Source organism: Notechis scutatus, chromosome 4 (assembly GCF_049901735.1).
Source record: "Notechis scutatus isolate UNSWTSFEM ecotype Mainland chromosome 4, rNotScu1.2, whole genome shotgun sequence".
Taxonomy (NCBI): Eukaryota; Metazoa; Chordata; class Lepidosauria; order Squamata; family Elapidae; genus Notechis; species Notechis scutatus.
In genome coordinates, this window is record NC_142012.1 from 135,479,765 (window position 1) to 135,493,287 (window position 13,523).

The following is a 13,523-nucleotide window of genomic DNA, read 5'->3' on the forward strand; positions in this document are numbered from 1 at the left end:
AATTTTTAAACATGATCACTGTTATCAGTTTTATTAAATTAAAGCTAATACTTGCAAACTGAAAAATTCCAAGCAATCATAAAATGGTGGTATAAAGAAAAAGAAATGTTTTTTAAAACCTTTAGTGGTTTGTCTGAATTTCTGTAATGATAAAAAAATGAACTAAGGAAAGGGAATGTGGAAGTTACTCTAACAAAGTAGAAAAATACAATAATGAAGTGAAAGAGGCTATGCATAAGAGAAAAATGTATATTAGAAAAAAATTGCTACAAAAGATGAAATGAGAGACTGTATATAAAAGTTCTTTATAAACTTAACAGTTAAGTTATAAGTGATAAACACAGTGGGGAAACATTTTAAAAAATTGGATTTTAATGGAAACAAAGTTGTTCAAAAGTGAATTAAGAAAGTTAAATAAGAAGCTTTCAGCAGCGTGAAGTAAAAAATAACAATAATAATTTTAAAAATTGATTTTGGTCAAAACTAAAAGGCAAAATGAGCCCTATGAATGTTAGTATAAAGAACAAAAGCTTGATAAAAATTGAAAAAAAAAAATGCTGTTACTTTCTCTAAATAGAGAAAAAGGGTAAAACTGAATGCACAAACTACAGGAGGTAGAAAGGTGTTTGGCAAAATTCTGATTAATGTGTATGAGAAGTGGCAATAAGCAGAGGTTGGAAAATAAGTGTGTATTTATACTGAGCAGGGAGGTGTGCTGAATAGTTTTTGCTCTATAGCAGATTACTTAGGGATATATAAAGGTGAAAAAGTTCATTGTATGTTTGATCATTTAGGAAAGGATGTGATAAGGCATGAATTGTGGGGTAATTTGAGCAATTACGGGATTTAAGGTTGATTGCTGAATGTAATGAGAGGAATACATAAATCAAAATAAAGAATTCATAAGAATAGACAAATGCTTAGTGAAAGGTTCAGCATTGAGCAGTGAATAAGACATAATGGGTGTTGTCCATTCATTGCTTACTGAGTTTACAAATAAATACATAAGGACTCTTTGTGGTGAATTTAAAGATATCTTGGTTGGGTAGTTGGTTTGTATACAGATAATACAAACTGGCTGGAAATGGAATGGCTTGCAGTGAAAACAGAATGCACAACACAACAAGCATGCATGGGAAAATTAATGTACCAAAGATCAAAATAGTTGAGTTTGGCAGGGAAAATAGAGAAGATTGCAAAGGATACATATACAGGAAAATGGTAGAGTGGAGAAATTTTAAGATGTGTAATGGGGAGGATAAAGGTAGTTAGTAGCATGTGATCTCTTATGATGAATGAATATTGAACAAGTGAAAATGGTCCTCTGTAAAAACATGTTTCTACCCAGTTTGTTATATGGTAGTGAGTTCAGTATGTCACAAGAAAGTTGAATGCAGTGAGAATGGGGCACTTAAGAAGCAGATAGTAAAACAAAAAGAGACAGAATGAAAAATAATGTATATAAGCCCTGAATGAATGTACAGTAGTTTGGATACAAAAATGAAAAAAAAAGTATATTGATTTGAGAATGGTCCTATTAAGAGCAGAAACACGGAAACCAAATGTATGAAGGAAAAATAAATAAGTGAATCGAAGAGGAAGAAGAAAACTGAGAAATATTTGTTGGTTAGAATTTATGTGATTCTGAAAGAGAGGTAAGAAGTTTAAAGATGAAAAGACAATGTATGAATCAATAAATAGATGTGATGGAACGAAGTATGTATTGAAAAGATAGAATGACATGGGAAAAATATAATTGATGTTGATACAAATTAGATTTTACTTTTCTTTTCCTTGTATTCTACCTTTATTCTGTGCCTTAAAGCATGTGTTTAACTTTCTTGACTATTTCCAACTCTTTTTTAGCATTCAACAAAGTGTTGATTGCTCCAGCAAATAAGCATGTATTTCTGTATATAAGGCAGTAAACTACACAGTGTATAAGCTGAATCAGTTTCTTCTCTTCTGGAGGGCCTCACTTACTTCCCAAGGAGTATTGTAATTATCCTAATGCTGGAGACGGGGTTAGTCACAGTATAAAAATCACATTTTGGAGCTATTGTTGTTTGACCTGTAACTTTTACATTTACAAATTTACATCCTCTATCCTCTGCAGCAATAAGGAACGTGAAAGTATATGGAGTTAAAAGTACATCAGTGTAAGGCATGGAAGGGTAAAAGCACTTAAAAAACAAAAAAGGAAGCCCAGCTGCTCAGGACTGAATTGAGCAACATAAACTTGTTTGAATTTGTCCCTTAAGCTCTGCTTAGAAAATAGTCAGGATATTCAGAGTTAAATAGAATCCAAGAATATGGATTAATACAGCTAATATAGTTTAATTAAACATCAATCTTGCTTTGACCTTTGTACTGATCTCAGTACTAAGAAGTACCTCATCCAATTTCCATTTTGAGAAGTATCCGACTAATTAAATTGACTGTTTTATGAAAGAAGCAGCTGAATTTTCCCATACAAACACATGAGCTGAATTTTGTTATACAGAACTGCAGCATCAGTGCTGTTGCTCATAAATCGAGTAGTCCAAGGACAATGAAATCATCGCCCTTGTGAAATGAGCATGATCCAAGTTCCACTTCTCTGCTCTTGCTTGCTACTAACATTCTTGACAAATTAAGATGTAATCTTTTATCTTGCAACTCAGCATGTATCCTCAAAGTTTGCTCTACTCCCTGAGATTTTAAAGGCAGGAAGGCAATCAGGCAGGCAGACATGCGTATGTGTATCAGGTTTAATTCATTCTAGCAAGATACTGAACTTGGTGTGAACAGACCTTTTATGGCTGTGAAAAAAAGAAAGAAGGAGAAGGTATACTTTAGGAGTGAGAACTTCTGTTACTCCAGATATTAGTGAAGAATTTTCAGAGAGTTATCTAACACATGATAGGAGTACCAAAGAACTATGGTTCAGCCATTTCTAGAGAGCTAATTTCTTTGCCATTGATCTAGAGAGAAAAGAAACTTTATATACAGGAGCACTTATTAACCTTTTCAATAAAAAAGAACTGTTCTGGGAAATATTTATGATTTTACAGCTCTTGATAAACAAAGCTTATTTATGTGTTCATTTAGCATTTTTGAAGTGGCTCAAAACAAGGCAGATACTCTTGCATCCTTCTCTGCCACATGCAAGGTGCAACTTATGATGTATAAAACTCGATATGGATTAGGGTCTTCCTAATTGAAAAAGCTTTCATTAGTAACTACCTGTGACCTAGAGTTAGTAGATAAGGTCTTTTTATCTATACCACCAATCAAATGTGTCAATTTTCTGAAGCACCTGAGCAGAAGAAAACAACGATGGTATTATATGCAGCTTACAATATTGTCACCAATGGGATGACTCAATCTAATCACAGCATCATAAAACTTCTGCCACTGCATACTTGCATCATCTGTCTCATACAACTATGTAATTTGCATCATTTGCATAATATGATTGCCATACACTTGACATTATCTTCTCCCTTATCTTTTTCTGTGGACACCATCAGTGAGTAAGAAACATCTTTTTTTAGCCCTTAAAACACCTTAAAATCATAACCCTTAAAAACTAATGGTACAGTTCTTAATGATTTTGAAATGGAAATCAAATGAAAACTACAATCTAGCCACTAGAATCAAAAGGATACTTTGTAAACTGCATAATATTATTCCTGACATTTACCAGAACTATTCTCAAAGATTTTATTTCCTTATTAAAAACATTTATTCTTCATTAACTTTCTTCAGACTTTTAGACTCATAGCAAATAATAATTATCTTTTTATTCTAGAAAGAGGTTAACAATAATGAGCTGCATTTCCTGATATCCCTAAATTATTTTAGGCTTATGGCACATTAAAAGATTGCCACCAAATTTTAATTCTTACTATGTCAAGAAATTAACTTATATAAGAATAATTAGTCTATTTGCTACACTAATTTATTCTATTGGTTCAGTCTCTTACTTCTAGTTTCACCTGTTTTGGGAGTATAGTCTTTGGGATATAATTCATATAGGTCTTGTTCAGGTACCCCTGCCCTACAGGCAGCAACTTTACTGTGTAGAAGTAACTGAGTGAATCCGCTCTTATGTTAAAACAGTGTGTTAACTTTACCCATTAGACAGATTAAGCAGCCAGACAAAAACCAATTTAGAGCTACCACAAATCAACTTTTACACGATTGTTTTTTCAAGTAACTCCCCCCCACCTTCGCCATTTTCTGTTTCAAGTAAGATCTGCAAGACTACAATTGCTCCTCATTATGCAGCCTTGAGGCACTTATACAGTAAAGGTACCAGAGTCATAAAAAAAAGTGAAGGGAAATGCTGGAGTTCCTGTTCTCACTGTTGACCTACATATTGTAACTTAATTGCAAATTTCATTTTCTGATGTGTGCCAGGAGAGAGAACCTGGTGCTGACATGCTGTGTTGATTTGTTTAAAAGGGAATTGTTACTGAATATTCCTGTCACCAACAGGACATCGTTCATAGGAAGATGTCCATCTCTGGGGAGTGTTCCGTGTATAAATTATTGAAACAGCAGAAAAAGAAAGAGAGGTAATTTAATAAATGAAGGCATCTGACTTACGAGTACAGGGCATGGAGGCAGCATCATTTTCTGCTCGGAAAAAGCCTGGATCACAGGTGCAAGAAGTAGAACCTTCCCAGATGGCGAAACTGTGAGGTGGGCACTTGGCACAGGCAACATCTGTTGAGAAGGCTTTGTGGTATCCAATTTTGCATGCTTAGAGAGAGAAAAGGGGAAAAGAAAGATTAGTTAGATAATAAATGGTTCTTTTGTTTATTCATATGAGGATCCATGGATATTTTCAAAAAGAAATGAATAATTACCACTCAACCAGCCAAGTAATGAACTAGTTATCATGTTCTTGATTGCAAGCTGCTCAACTGGGAGTACAATTTTAAATCCAATGAAAGGCTTTTTAACAAGCAGGCTTACAATTACACCTATAATCATATGTGTAGAAATCTGGTTGAGGGGAAAAAACTCATTTCATTCTTGGATAGAATGAATCTACATTAAGAAAATGTTTTGAACAGTGGGCTACAAATATGTATTTGAAGCAATTAATTAAGCAGAAATTAAAGATAGAAAAGTATTCAAACACTAAAAGCCATTGAAAACAGAGAAAGCTATCTGTGAGGTTTTTTATAAATGGCAAAGATCAAAAGAAGAGTGGATGTTTGCTAATATTTATAGCTCACTTTAGTAAAGTTTCTAACTTTACCATCTTGTCCAGGTATCAATGACCTTTTTCAATCTCTTGAATTTTTACTAGTGTGATAGGCATGACTAGGAAATGGCTGCCATGGAAGAGTTGTCATGCACAAAACAATGAGTAAGCCAGTAACTCACACACTTTTAATGTAAAGTAAGTAGCCTCCCAAGATAGAAACAGCATTTAGACTTACAGTATATACTATTTCACAGTGCTTTATAGCCCTCTCTAAGCAGTTTACAGAGTCAGCACATTGCTCCCAACAATCTGGGACCTCTTTTCCACCCCGGAAGGATAGAAGGCTGAGTCAACCTTGAGCCGGTGAGAATTGAACTGCTGCAATCAGCAGAAGTAGTACTGCATTCTAACCGTTGCACCACCACGACTCATGGAATCTTAGTGAGCTCAAAGATATTCCTGAAAATCAACATAAAGCTTTGTTCTGAAACAGGCCTATTTCTCATTATTTCCAGTCTTTTTTTTAAAAAAAAATCAGATTATCAGCCACCTAGTCATTATATGGGATAGGCAGCCAAATAAATGTCAGACCTCAAGGGAGATATCTGGAGTCACACCAATGTCCTAATGCATCTATGTTGCATCTCCTAACTTAACTTGTCTTTAATCAATTGTGCTTCTGTAACAATCAATAAAACAATTCAGTTTTCTTCCTATCAGTTTTTCATCTTGTCATATCTTCTCTTGATTGTTTTACATAAAGTAAATTTCACTACCAAGGGAAACTTTAAATTTCTCTCTAGGGATTTGATTCCAGAATTTTCTCAGTACTCCCTTGCAACATTTCTAAAGAAGCAAATCATTTCAACTTTATTAACAAAGCCATTTATGGAATCTCTCTAAGGAGTCTAACTTTAGAAAGTTTGGTGCAACATTCATAAAAATTAATATATTATCTTTGTTTAATTTGATTTTCATTGGGCTAAAGTAACTTATAAAACAGACAATTCTAGAGACTTAAGATTTCTTCTTACTTTAATTATTACATAATTAATAGGGTTCAAGTTGCAGGTGAATTTTGGCTCTTTCCAATGGTCATAGAGTGTTTTATTTTATATACCAAGAAGGGATTTTTTTATCTAAAAGCTAAAAATTACTGGACTGAAATACATTAACTGAAATATATTAACTCAAAAAATGGAAGGTTAATGTACAATTCAAACTAGAGACATTTAATAGAAAAAGTATGGAAAAATTGCACAGTATTTTGTTCTTATATGTGATATTGGCAACAAGATTTATACATGCCCAACAATGGAAGGATTTGACAATACCTACAATGGAAGAGTGCTTGTCATTTCTGATGAAGCTAGCAGAGATGGCAAAATTAACTGTTCTGATTAGTCAAAAGTCATTGGCAGAATTTAATATCAACTTGAAGTCTTTTTTGAACTTTTTGCATAAAATAGGAAAAAATGAAATAATCATATATGGATTTGGGTATTAAAATATTTATAGATTATTCAAAATGGATTTTACATTGCAATTGTAGAGGAAGAATTGAATTCAAGTTTTATTTATATCTGGTGTAAAGAAGTTGAAAGTTATTATTTGTGTGCATTTTTGTTTCTGTTTTATATTTTATTGCACTTCTATGTGCCATTTCTCTTTATATTCTGACTTCTATTCTTTCTCTTGCTATTAGTTTACTATTAATTTTTTATTTTTAAAAACTTAAAATTATTGTTAAGTAATGCTTTTGGTGGATTAATTTTTTATTTTAAAAACTTAATAAAATTATTGTTAAGTAATGCTTTTGGTGGATCTTGGCTAACTGTTAACACATGCAGAAGCTAATATTGTCAGCATCCCATTTCTTATTTAATTATCCAGAAAAACATAAAATGTCTCCTGTTGAAAATGAATTGTTTCCAATAGTGGGCGACTAAATGTATCTGAAAAATGCACATATAAGGCAATAGAAAGTTATATACAGAGTCAAAATGGCTCATATTGTGGACATAACCTATAAAAAACATAAGACGTAGTCTAGAAAACATAAGATGTAGATGTGAAAAGGAAAAATTGTGAGATTAAATAGAAAATGGTATCCATCATAGAAGTCAAATTCAAAACAAATCCTCCTGACCACATCCAATGATTACAGTATTTTTATGTGCCTAATGATTCTCTTGGAAAACAAAATTTATTGCTGTACTTTTTCCCCCCAGAAAAGTGTAGTTTCTATATATTTTGAGCACATTATAATATTATATATTTTTACTAAACTGAATTTTCCAAAGTTTTAAATAGTACAGTTGTTATTGCTTTTTTGTACAGAAATATGTAACTGAAGTGACAGTATATATTAAAATTCTAGTAGTCATATATTCAGAACAAAAATGTATTTTCTACATTTAACATTGTGGTTTTGAAGTCTGCAGCATGACATTTCCATAAAGGCAGTTTGATTCTCAAATTAAACAAAATGACAGAAACCAACGAAGAAATCTGGAAAAAAATAATAATACAAGGATGGAAACACTAGCAATCTGAGCTCCATTTATTAGCTTCTTGCTCTTTCCTCAAAACATCTTGCTTGCACTTAATATGCTTGAAAAGATCTGAAGAAAAATAGTGCAAGGAATGTATCCATTTTCACTTACGAACTGAAATGTATTTTTCCTGCTTCTCTTATACTATGATACATGCAAATCATGTTAATCCAAAAAAGAAAAATGGAACAAAGCCATTTTTAACAGAATGTACATTTTACCAAATGTAGGTTTTTCATGCACACTATAGACTAATTTAAGCAGAAACACATTCAAACTCATCTGTGACAAGTCCCTTAAGTCACTTTGGAGCTTTGCCTGCTGTATTTCAGTCCAAGTGTTTTGAAAGGGCTGGGTCCAGCATTATTCTTTTCTGGCCCACATATCTATTCCTTGGAAAGCATTTGCTTTTTCCTGTATATTAATCCCAGTTCATTAATTTTTTAGAATCCAAGAAAACTCTGAAACACTCTCTCTCTTCCTCTCTCTGTCTTTCTCTATCTTTCATGCAGCAGTTTTATTTCAGCTGTGAAAAATCACAAAACCAAATGCACAATATCTTCATTTTCTTTATTCATGAATCCCAGTTCTTGGCATCTCACTCTATTTGCTAATCCACTACATTAATTCAACGTTTCTTTACATCTTAACAGACTTTGATGCCACAATTTAATCTTATTCTTTGAAAGATCCCTCCTCCTCTTTTTCTGACATAGAAAAACAGCTAAGGCCTTTTAAATGAAACAAACTTAAGTTATTATACAGTATTTTTGCATAATAACAAAGTGATAAAAAAGTAAAGCTGCATAGATCCCAATTTCTTGAAATCTTTATTGAACATTAAAGACAATTCTTCATTCTTTTCTTTTTCTTGGGAGGATTTTCTGGAGAAGACAGTGTGTGAATGGCATCCTTACATGGCTCACAGAAAGATGTATTCTTATAAGGATTGCAAAAGATGCCATTGTAAAAAGATTAGGTCACATGAGCAATGCAAACTTTGAATTCAATTCCCTTAGCTTTGCCTTAATTAGTTCTTTCTGTTTGAAAGAAACAGAGAGTGAACTGGGCCAAGGGGAACCTTTTTTTTATTCAGATCACACACTGACATGACAAGGTTATTGTGGAAATATAATTGTCTTCAGTATTTTATAATGGAAGTACTGAATCAGAGAAAAACAAAACCCTAACACCTGTGCAGACTCCCTGATCTCTTCCAGCATATAATTTTACTACACAGATATCTTTTTTCCAATAAAACAATTAATGCACTTTACTCTAGGCTACACTGTAGGCCAGTTGTTGGAATTCTGTTGCCTCTCAGGGAAGTCACACATCCACATAATGGCTTCAGTTCAAATATAGTTATACACAAATTGATTCTGTGTGACAATATGGATCTCTTGAGCCAATGTAGAATATGAAAAGCATATAAGAATATATTTTCCCAGTAACTCTAAGAAAGTAAGCCATGGCATTTGAACAATAGACATTGGAGTATATCATCACAGAGGGATTAAACAGTCATAAAAACAACAGTACACAATTAAAGCAAAGTAATTAAAAAACAAATGTTACAGAATTGTAGCTATAGCTGGAGAAGGCTAGCATTAAAATATGTCTTTTTAAAAACAGATCTCAAAATATGCCAGCATTTAAAATATGCCAGCATTTAAAATATGCCTTTCACTATGGCATGATTGGAATCGATATATTATAAAGGAAAATGTACTTACATGAAAATATACAGAGGTACTGTAATTGTACATATTTTGAGTGAGCTGTTTCATAAAAATGACATGAAAAGGACATTGTTTCCGAAAGGTTTAAAAGTCTATATCTTTGTTTTGAAAATGCCATGCCCAATATGAATAACTGTCAAAAATAATATAGAATTTGCAAATGAAAAAAAAAATTAAAAGTATCAACTAACCTATTTGCTCTCAATTGTCTGAAGACAAAAAAGACAACAGCATTATTATTATCATATTAACGGCCAAAATTTATTTGGCATTGTGTTGCTGAATTTTAGTTTGATCTTTTTTTTACAATATCTATAGTACCTATTTTTTCCTCTTTTTTTTGACAGATTCTCAAATTATAACTTTTTTTTCTCTGGTAAGGTCATTCTATCAAGGGCAACCTGGGCTATCCAATTATGAAACGGAGCATACTGCTTCCATTTTCGCCTTTCAGCCCCAATCCAGGGGCCTTCACATATTTAAAACATAAATTTAACTCAAATTATAACAAATTCACATCTGCCACTCCCAAGCAGACAGCTTCTTCTTACTTCAAGGTTTTTTCTTTTTTTTGTCTCTCAACAAATTTACTGGGTGTTAATTATACAACTCAATTATTTGTTTCCCTGCACCATGATATTCCTCATCAAATATACAGCAATTTTGAATCCAAAAACTCATCAGGGTTTTTTTTTCTTTTTTGACAAGCCATTTCAGGCCAAGCTCTTTTAACTGAAAAGCCATTCATCTCTACCTGAAACAAAATTACAGGATTTTGTTTCACTACCATTCATCTCATCTTGAATATTACATGTCTTTTATTTCCTAGTTCACAGGTAGCATGTACATAATTTGAGAAAATATGTTAACTTAATCTATGTACTACTAAAACTCTTGTCATGACCTTTAACTGGACAAAATGATGCATCACAGGGAAACAAGGGACCCCACATGGGCTATCTTATAAAGGTGTCCAGAATCCAGGACCCATGACTCCTGAAGGAAAAAGTTGTGGCTGCTTCTGTGCCACTGGCTCCTGCTGTGCTCTATTTTCAACATTCCCTGATAATTTCCCAGCTAATCTCATAATCCCTCACTCCCTTCCCCGCCCAGCAGCGGCTACTTGTCTGGAGGAAAGAAAGAGAAAGGAACATGGAAGAAGGAACTTCCACACATCTTTCTTGACCCATGCTGTCCTTCCACATGTGCTGCTGCTCTGTGCCCCTTACCTAACCCGCACAGCATCTCTCATGCATCGTTTCCTCTGCAACCGTCATGGAATCTCTAGCACATGCACACAACTTTTCCCATCCCACATAACACCTTTCATATGCAATCACATATCATTCCTGAATCACAAACCTCCATACCCTTCTGTCGAAGGAAGGAAGGAAGGAAGGAAGGAAGGAAGGAAGGAAGGAAGGAAGGAAGGAAGGAAGGAAGGAAGGAAGGCGAGAGGGAGGATTTCTGATACTCCCTGCCAGCTTCCCATAAGGAAATTCAATAGGCATCTCAACAAAGAGTCAGAAGTCACTCCTGATTTCATTGTTTTGTTTTTGTTTTTCTATTTTTGCCTACCAGTGGTCATTCTCTTTTTCTGTTTAGGTAAGAAAACATATCTGAAACTTTGACACAAAAGGACATAGGTTGTCTAGTGAATTAATAAGAGTCTTGTAAAAATTAAATTTTCTGGTTCCAGCTAATTTTTCAGTGCAATGCCTGAAGGGCAATATAGCTCCGTAGTAGCCAAAAGGGCAGAAATAAAATAAGATCTTTCCTCAAGTTGTCATTTGCAACCTACAGAATTCAGTTCAGTGTACCAAGTGGCTAAGTAAAAACAGCTGCCTTTTGTTTAGCAGTTCTTGTTGGTATGTATTTTATAGTCTTTGTCTCAGAGTCCCAATAAATTACAAGGTATTTGATAACATCAAGAACTATTTTACTGTTAAATCTATATATAGAGAAAAAACAATTTCTACAAATTCTAGTAATTCTTCTAATTTGATTTAACCTTGATATATATATTTTGTGGGAATAAATCCACTGAAACATAATAATGACTAGTTAAGGAACATTGTGTCATAGATGTTTATTTTGAACCATAGGGAGGGAAGGAAGGAAAGAAAGAAGGGAATGGGGGAAGAGCATGGAGATAAATTTCCTTCCTTTGCTCTTTCCCTTCCTCCCTAGAATTCCTGTCAGCCAAAATGACAAAACATGCATTATGATGTCACATACAAACAATACTTATTCATAATTTGTGTTTTAAAAATGTTTTCTGCATTTTCTTCTCCTACTTCTTCATTGCAATTTTAAGTAAAATTCCTCTAAAGAAGCAGAAAGCAATGTTTCTTCTATGCAAGCAAATAATTTTTCAAAAGTAGGGAATGGGTTTTGGCAGCACACTACTGCTGAGGCATAAGACATTATGACTTAATAGGGTTCAATCTCAAATTGGTTGACTTGGGGTCACCTTCAGTTTAAATCCTAGGATTTTTTTACATGATTCAGCCATTCAAGTACAACCAGTTCCATTTGATCTATGAAAGGTGGCACCTTTTTAATAGTCAAAAATGTTTTCTTTTCTTTATTTCTCATTACACAATGGAATACCTCTTTTGTTCTGATGGTTTCAGCTTTTAAATCTTCTGTCAGTCACAAGAGGTGGCTCAGATTCTGTTGAAACATGTCATGATTGAACTTAGCAGTGTGCTATGTGATTTTCCCCCACTATCAGGGTGGGGGAAAGGAACCCCAAATGATAAGTCCACAGAGGTGAAGTTACACAATCACCCCTGGCAGAAGTAAAGCTCTGTTTCTGACTGTGATAACATTGGTAACCCATGGCTCACAAATTCAATGTGAGTACTGAAACCTTTTCAAACTGTGCACTCCTTCTTCTGCCTGCTACTACTAATGAATCTTTTCTTAGGCTCTGGCTACCATTGTCACTTGCAATGTGAATGTTCTTACCATAATCACAGCTATGTTACATATGGTTGCCATGCTCTACTTATGGTATTAAGCAGAGCAGGCCTGGGGCAGGAGGATGTTATTCCTTTTTCTGTAATTTTACTTTTTGTTTTTCCTTCACCAGCAGTAAATTCTGCAGACATCCCCTATCTTGCTTCTTTCTGTTTCACCCATATTTTAGGGAAGAAGAAAGAGAAACTATAGTAACCAAACAAGCATGGATCTCCATTTTTGACAAAAAGAAAAAAAGAAAATAGCACGAATATAAGGATCAGAACATTTATGATGAGAAGACTGCTATGAATCAACACTGAAGGGGTAGTCACTTAAAGTCACACACCACAAAACTGCTAAACAATATGTTCCTTAGCAAAGGAAAGAGAAAAGTAAGATTTTGCATATGTAATATTAAAGGACGCTTAAAATTATGCTAATTATACTTAGGATCTACTTCAAATGCACTGACCTTCTACTATTGCTCCAACTTATGCTTTTTTTTCATCCAGTTGAGTAACATTTAATACTGGTGTCAGCAGCAAGTGATGCTGAGCGAAGAATAATATCTGTTCTTAGCTTTCTTACTTCAGACTGATCAAGCTGCTGCTATGCTTATTATAGGCTTCATCTGACTTCGGAAATTTAATTGCTTTTACAGAAAGCTGTTAAGATTCAGGAAATAAGTCAGCCAGCAAATTTCAGAAAGCTAACCATTAAAAAAATTTTCAGGGTATCATTTCTCACTTTATTCAAGCAAGTATGGGCAATCTATGATGACATTGTTAAATTGACACTTTTAAAAACTAGATCAGTGAAGCTTTTCCAGTGACATAGGGGAAAAAAGCCAGAGTTTATATTTGATAAATATTATACTGAGTGGTGAGCTGGAACAGGTATAAAGGATTTCTTATCTTTTACATGAAACACAAATAGGTATAAAGGATTCAATGGCAATTTAAAAATATGAAGATACAATAAGAATAATTTTGAGAGTGACTAGAAAATCCAGTTGGTTAAGAATGTCAAATATGGTTGGCCTAGTTGGATAAAATA

General features: G+C 33.7%; 1 protein-coding gene across 4 annotated transcripts in view; it reads right to left on the minus strand.

The window, feature by feature from the left end:
- EPHA4 (EPH receptor A4) overlaps positions 1-13,523 on the minus strand; it is a 169,806-nt gene that overhangs the window by 98,413 nt on the left and 57,870 nt on the right. For all 4 annotated transcript variants that reach the window (XM_087965018.1, XM_087965017.1, XM_087965019.1 and 1 more), the window contains exon 4: positions 4,594-4,749. In XM_087965018.1, coding sequence (XP_087821144.1) covers positions 4,594-4,749 — 156 coding nt within the window. The remainder of the gene's footprint in view (positions 1-4,593; positions 4,750-13,523) is intronic.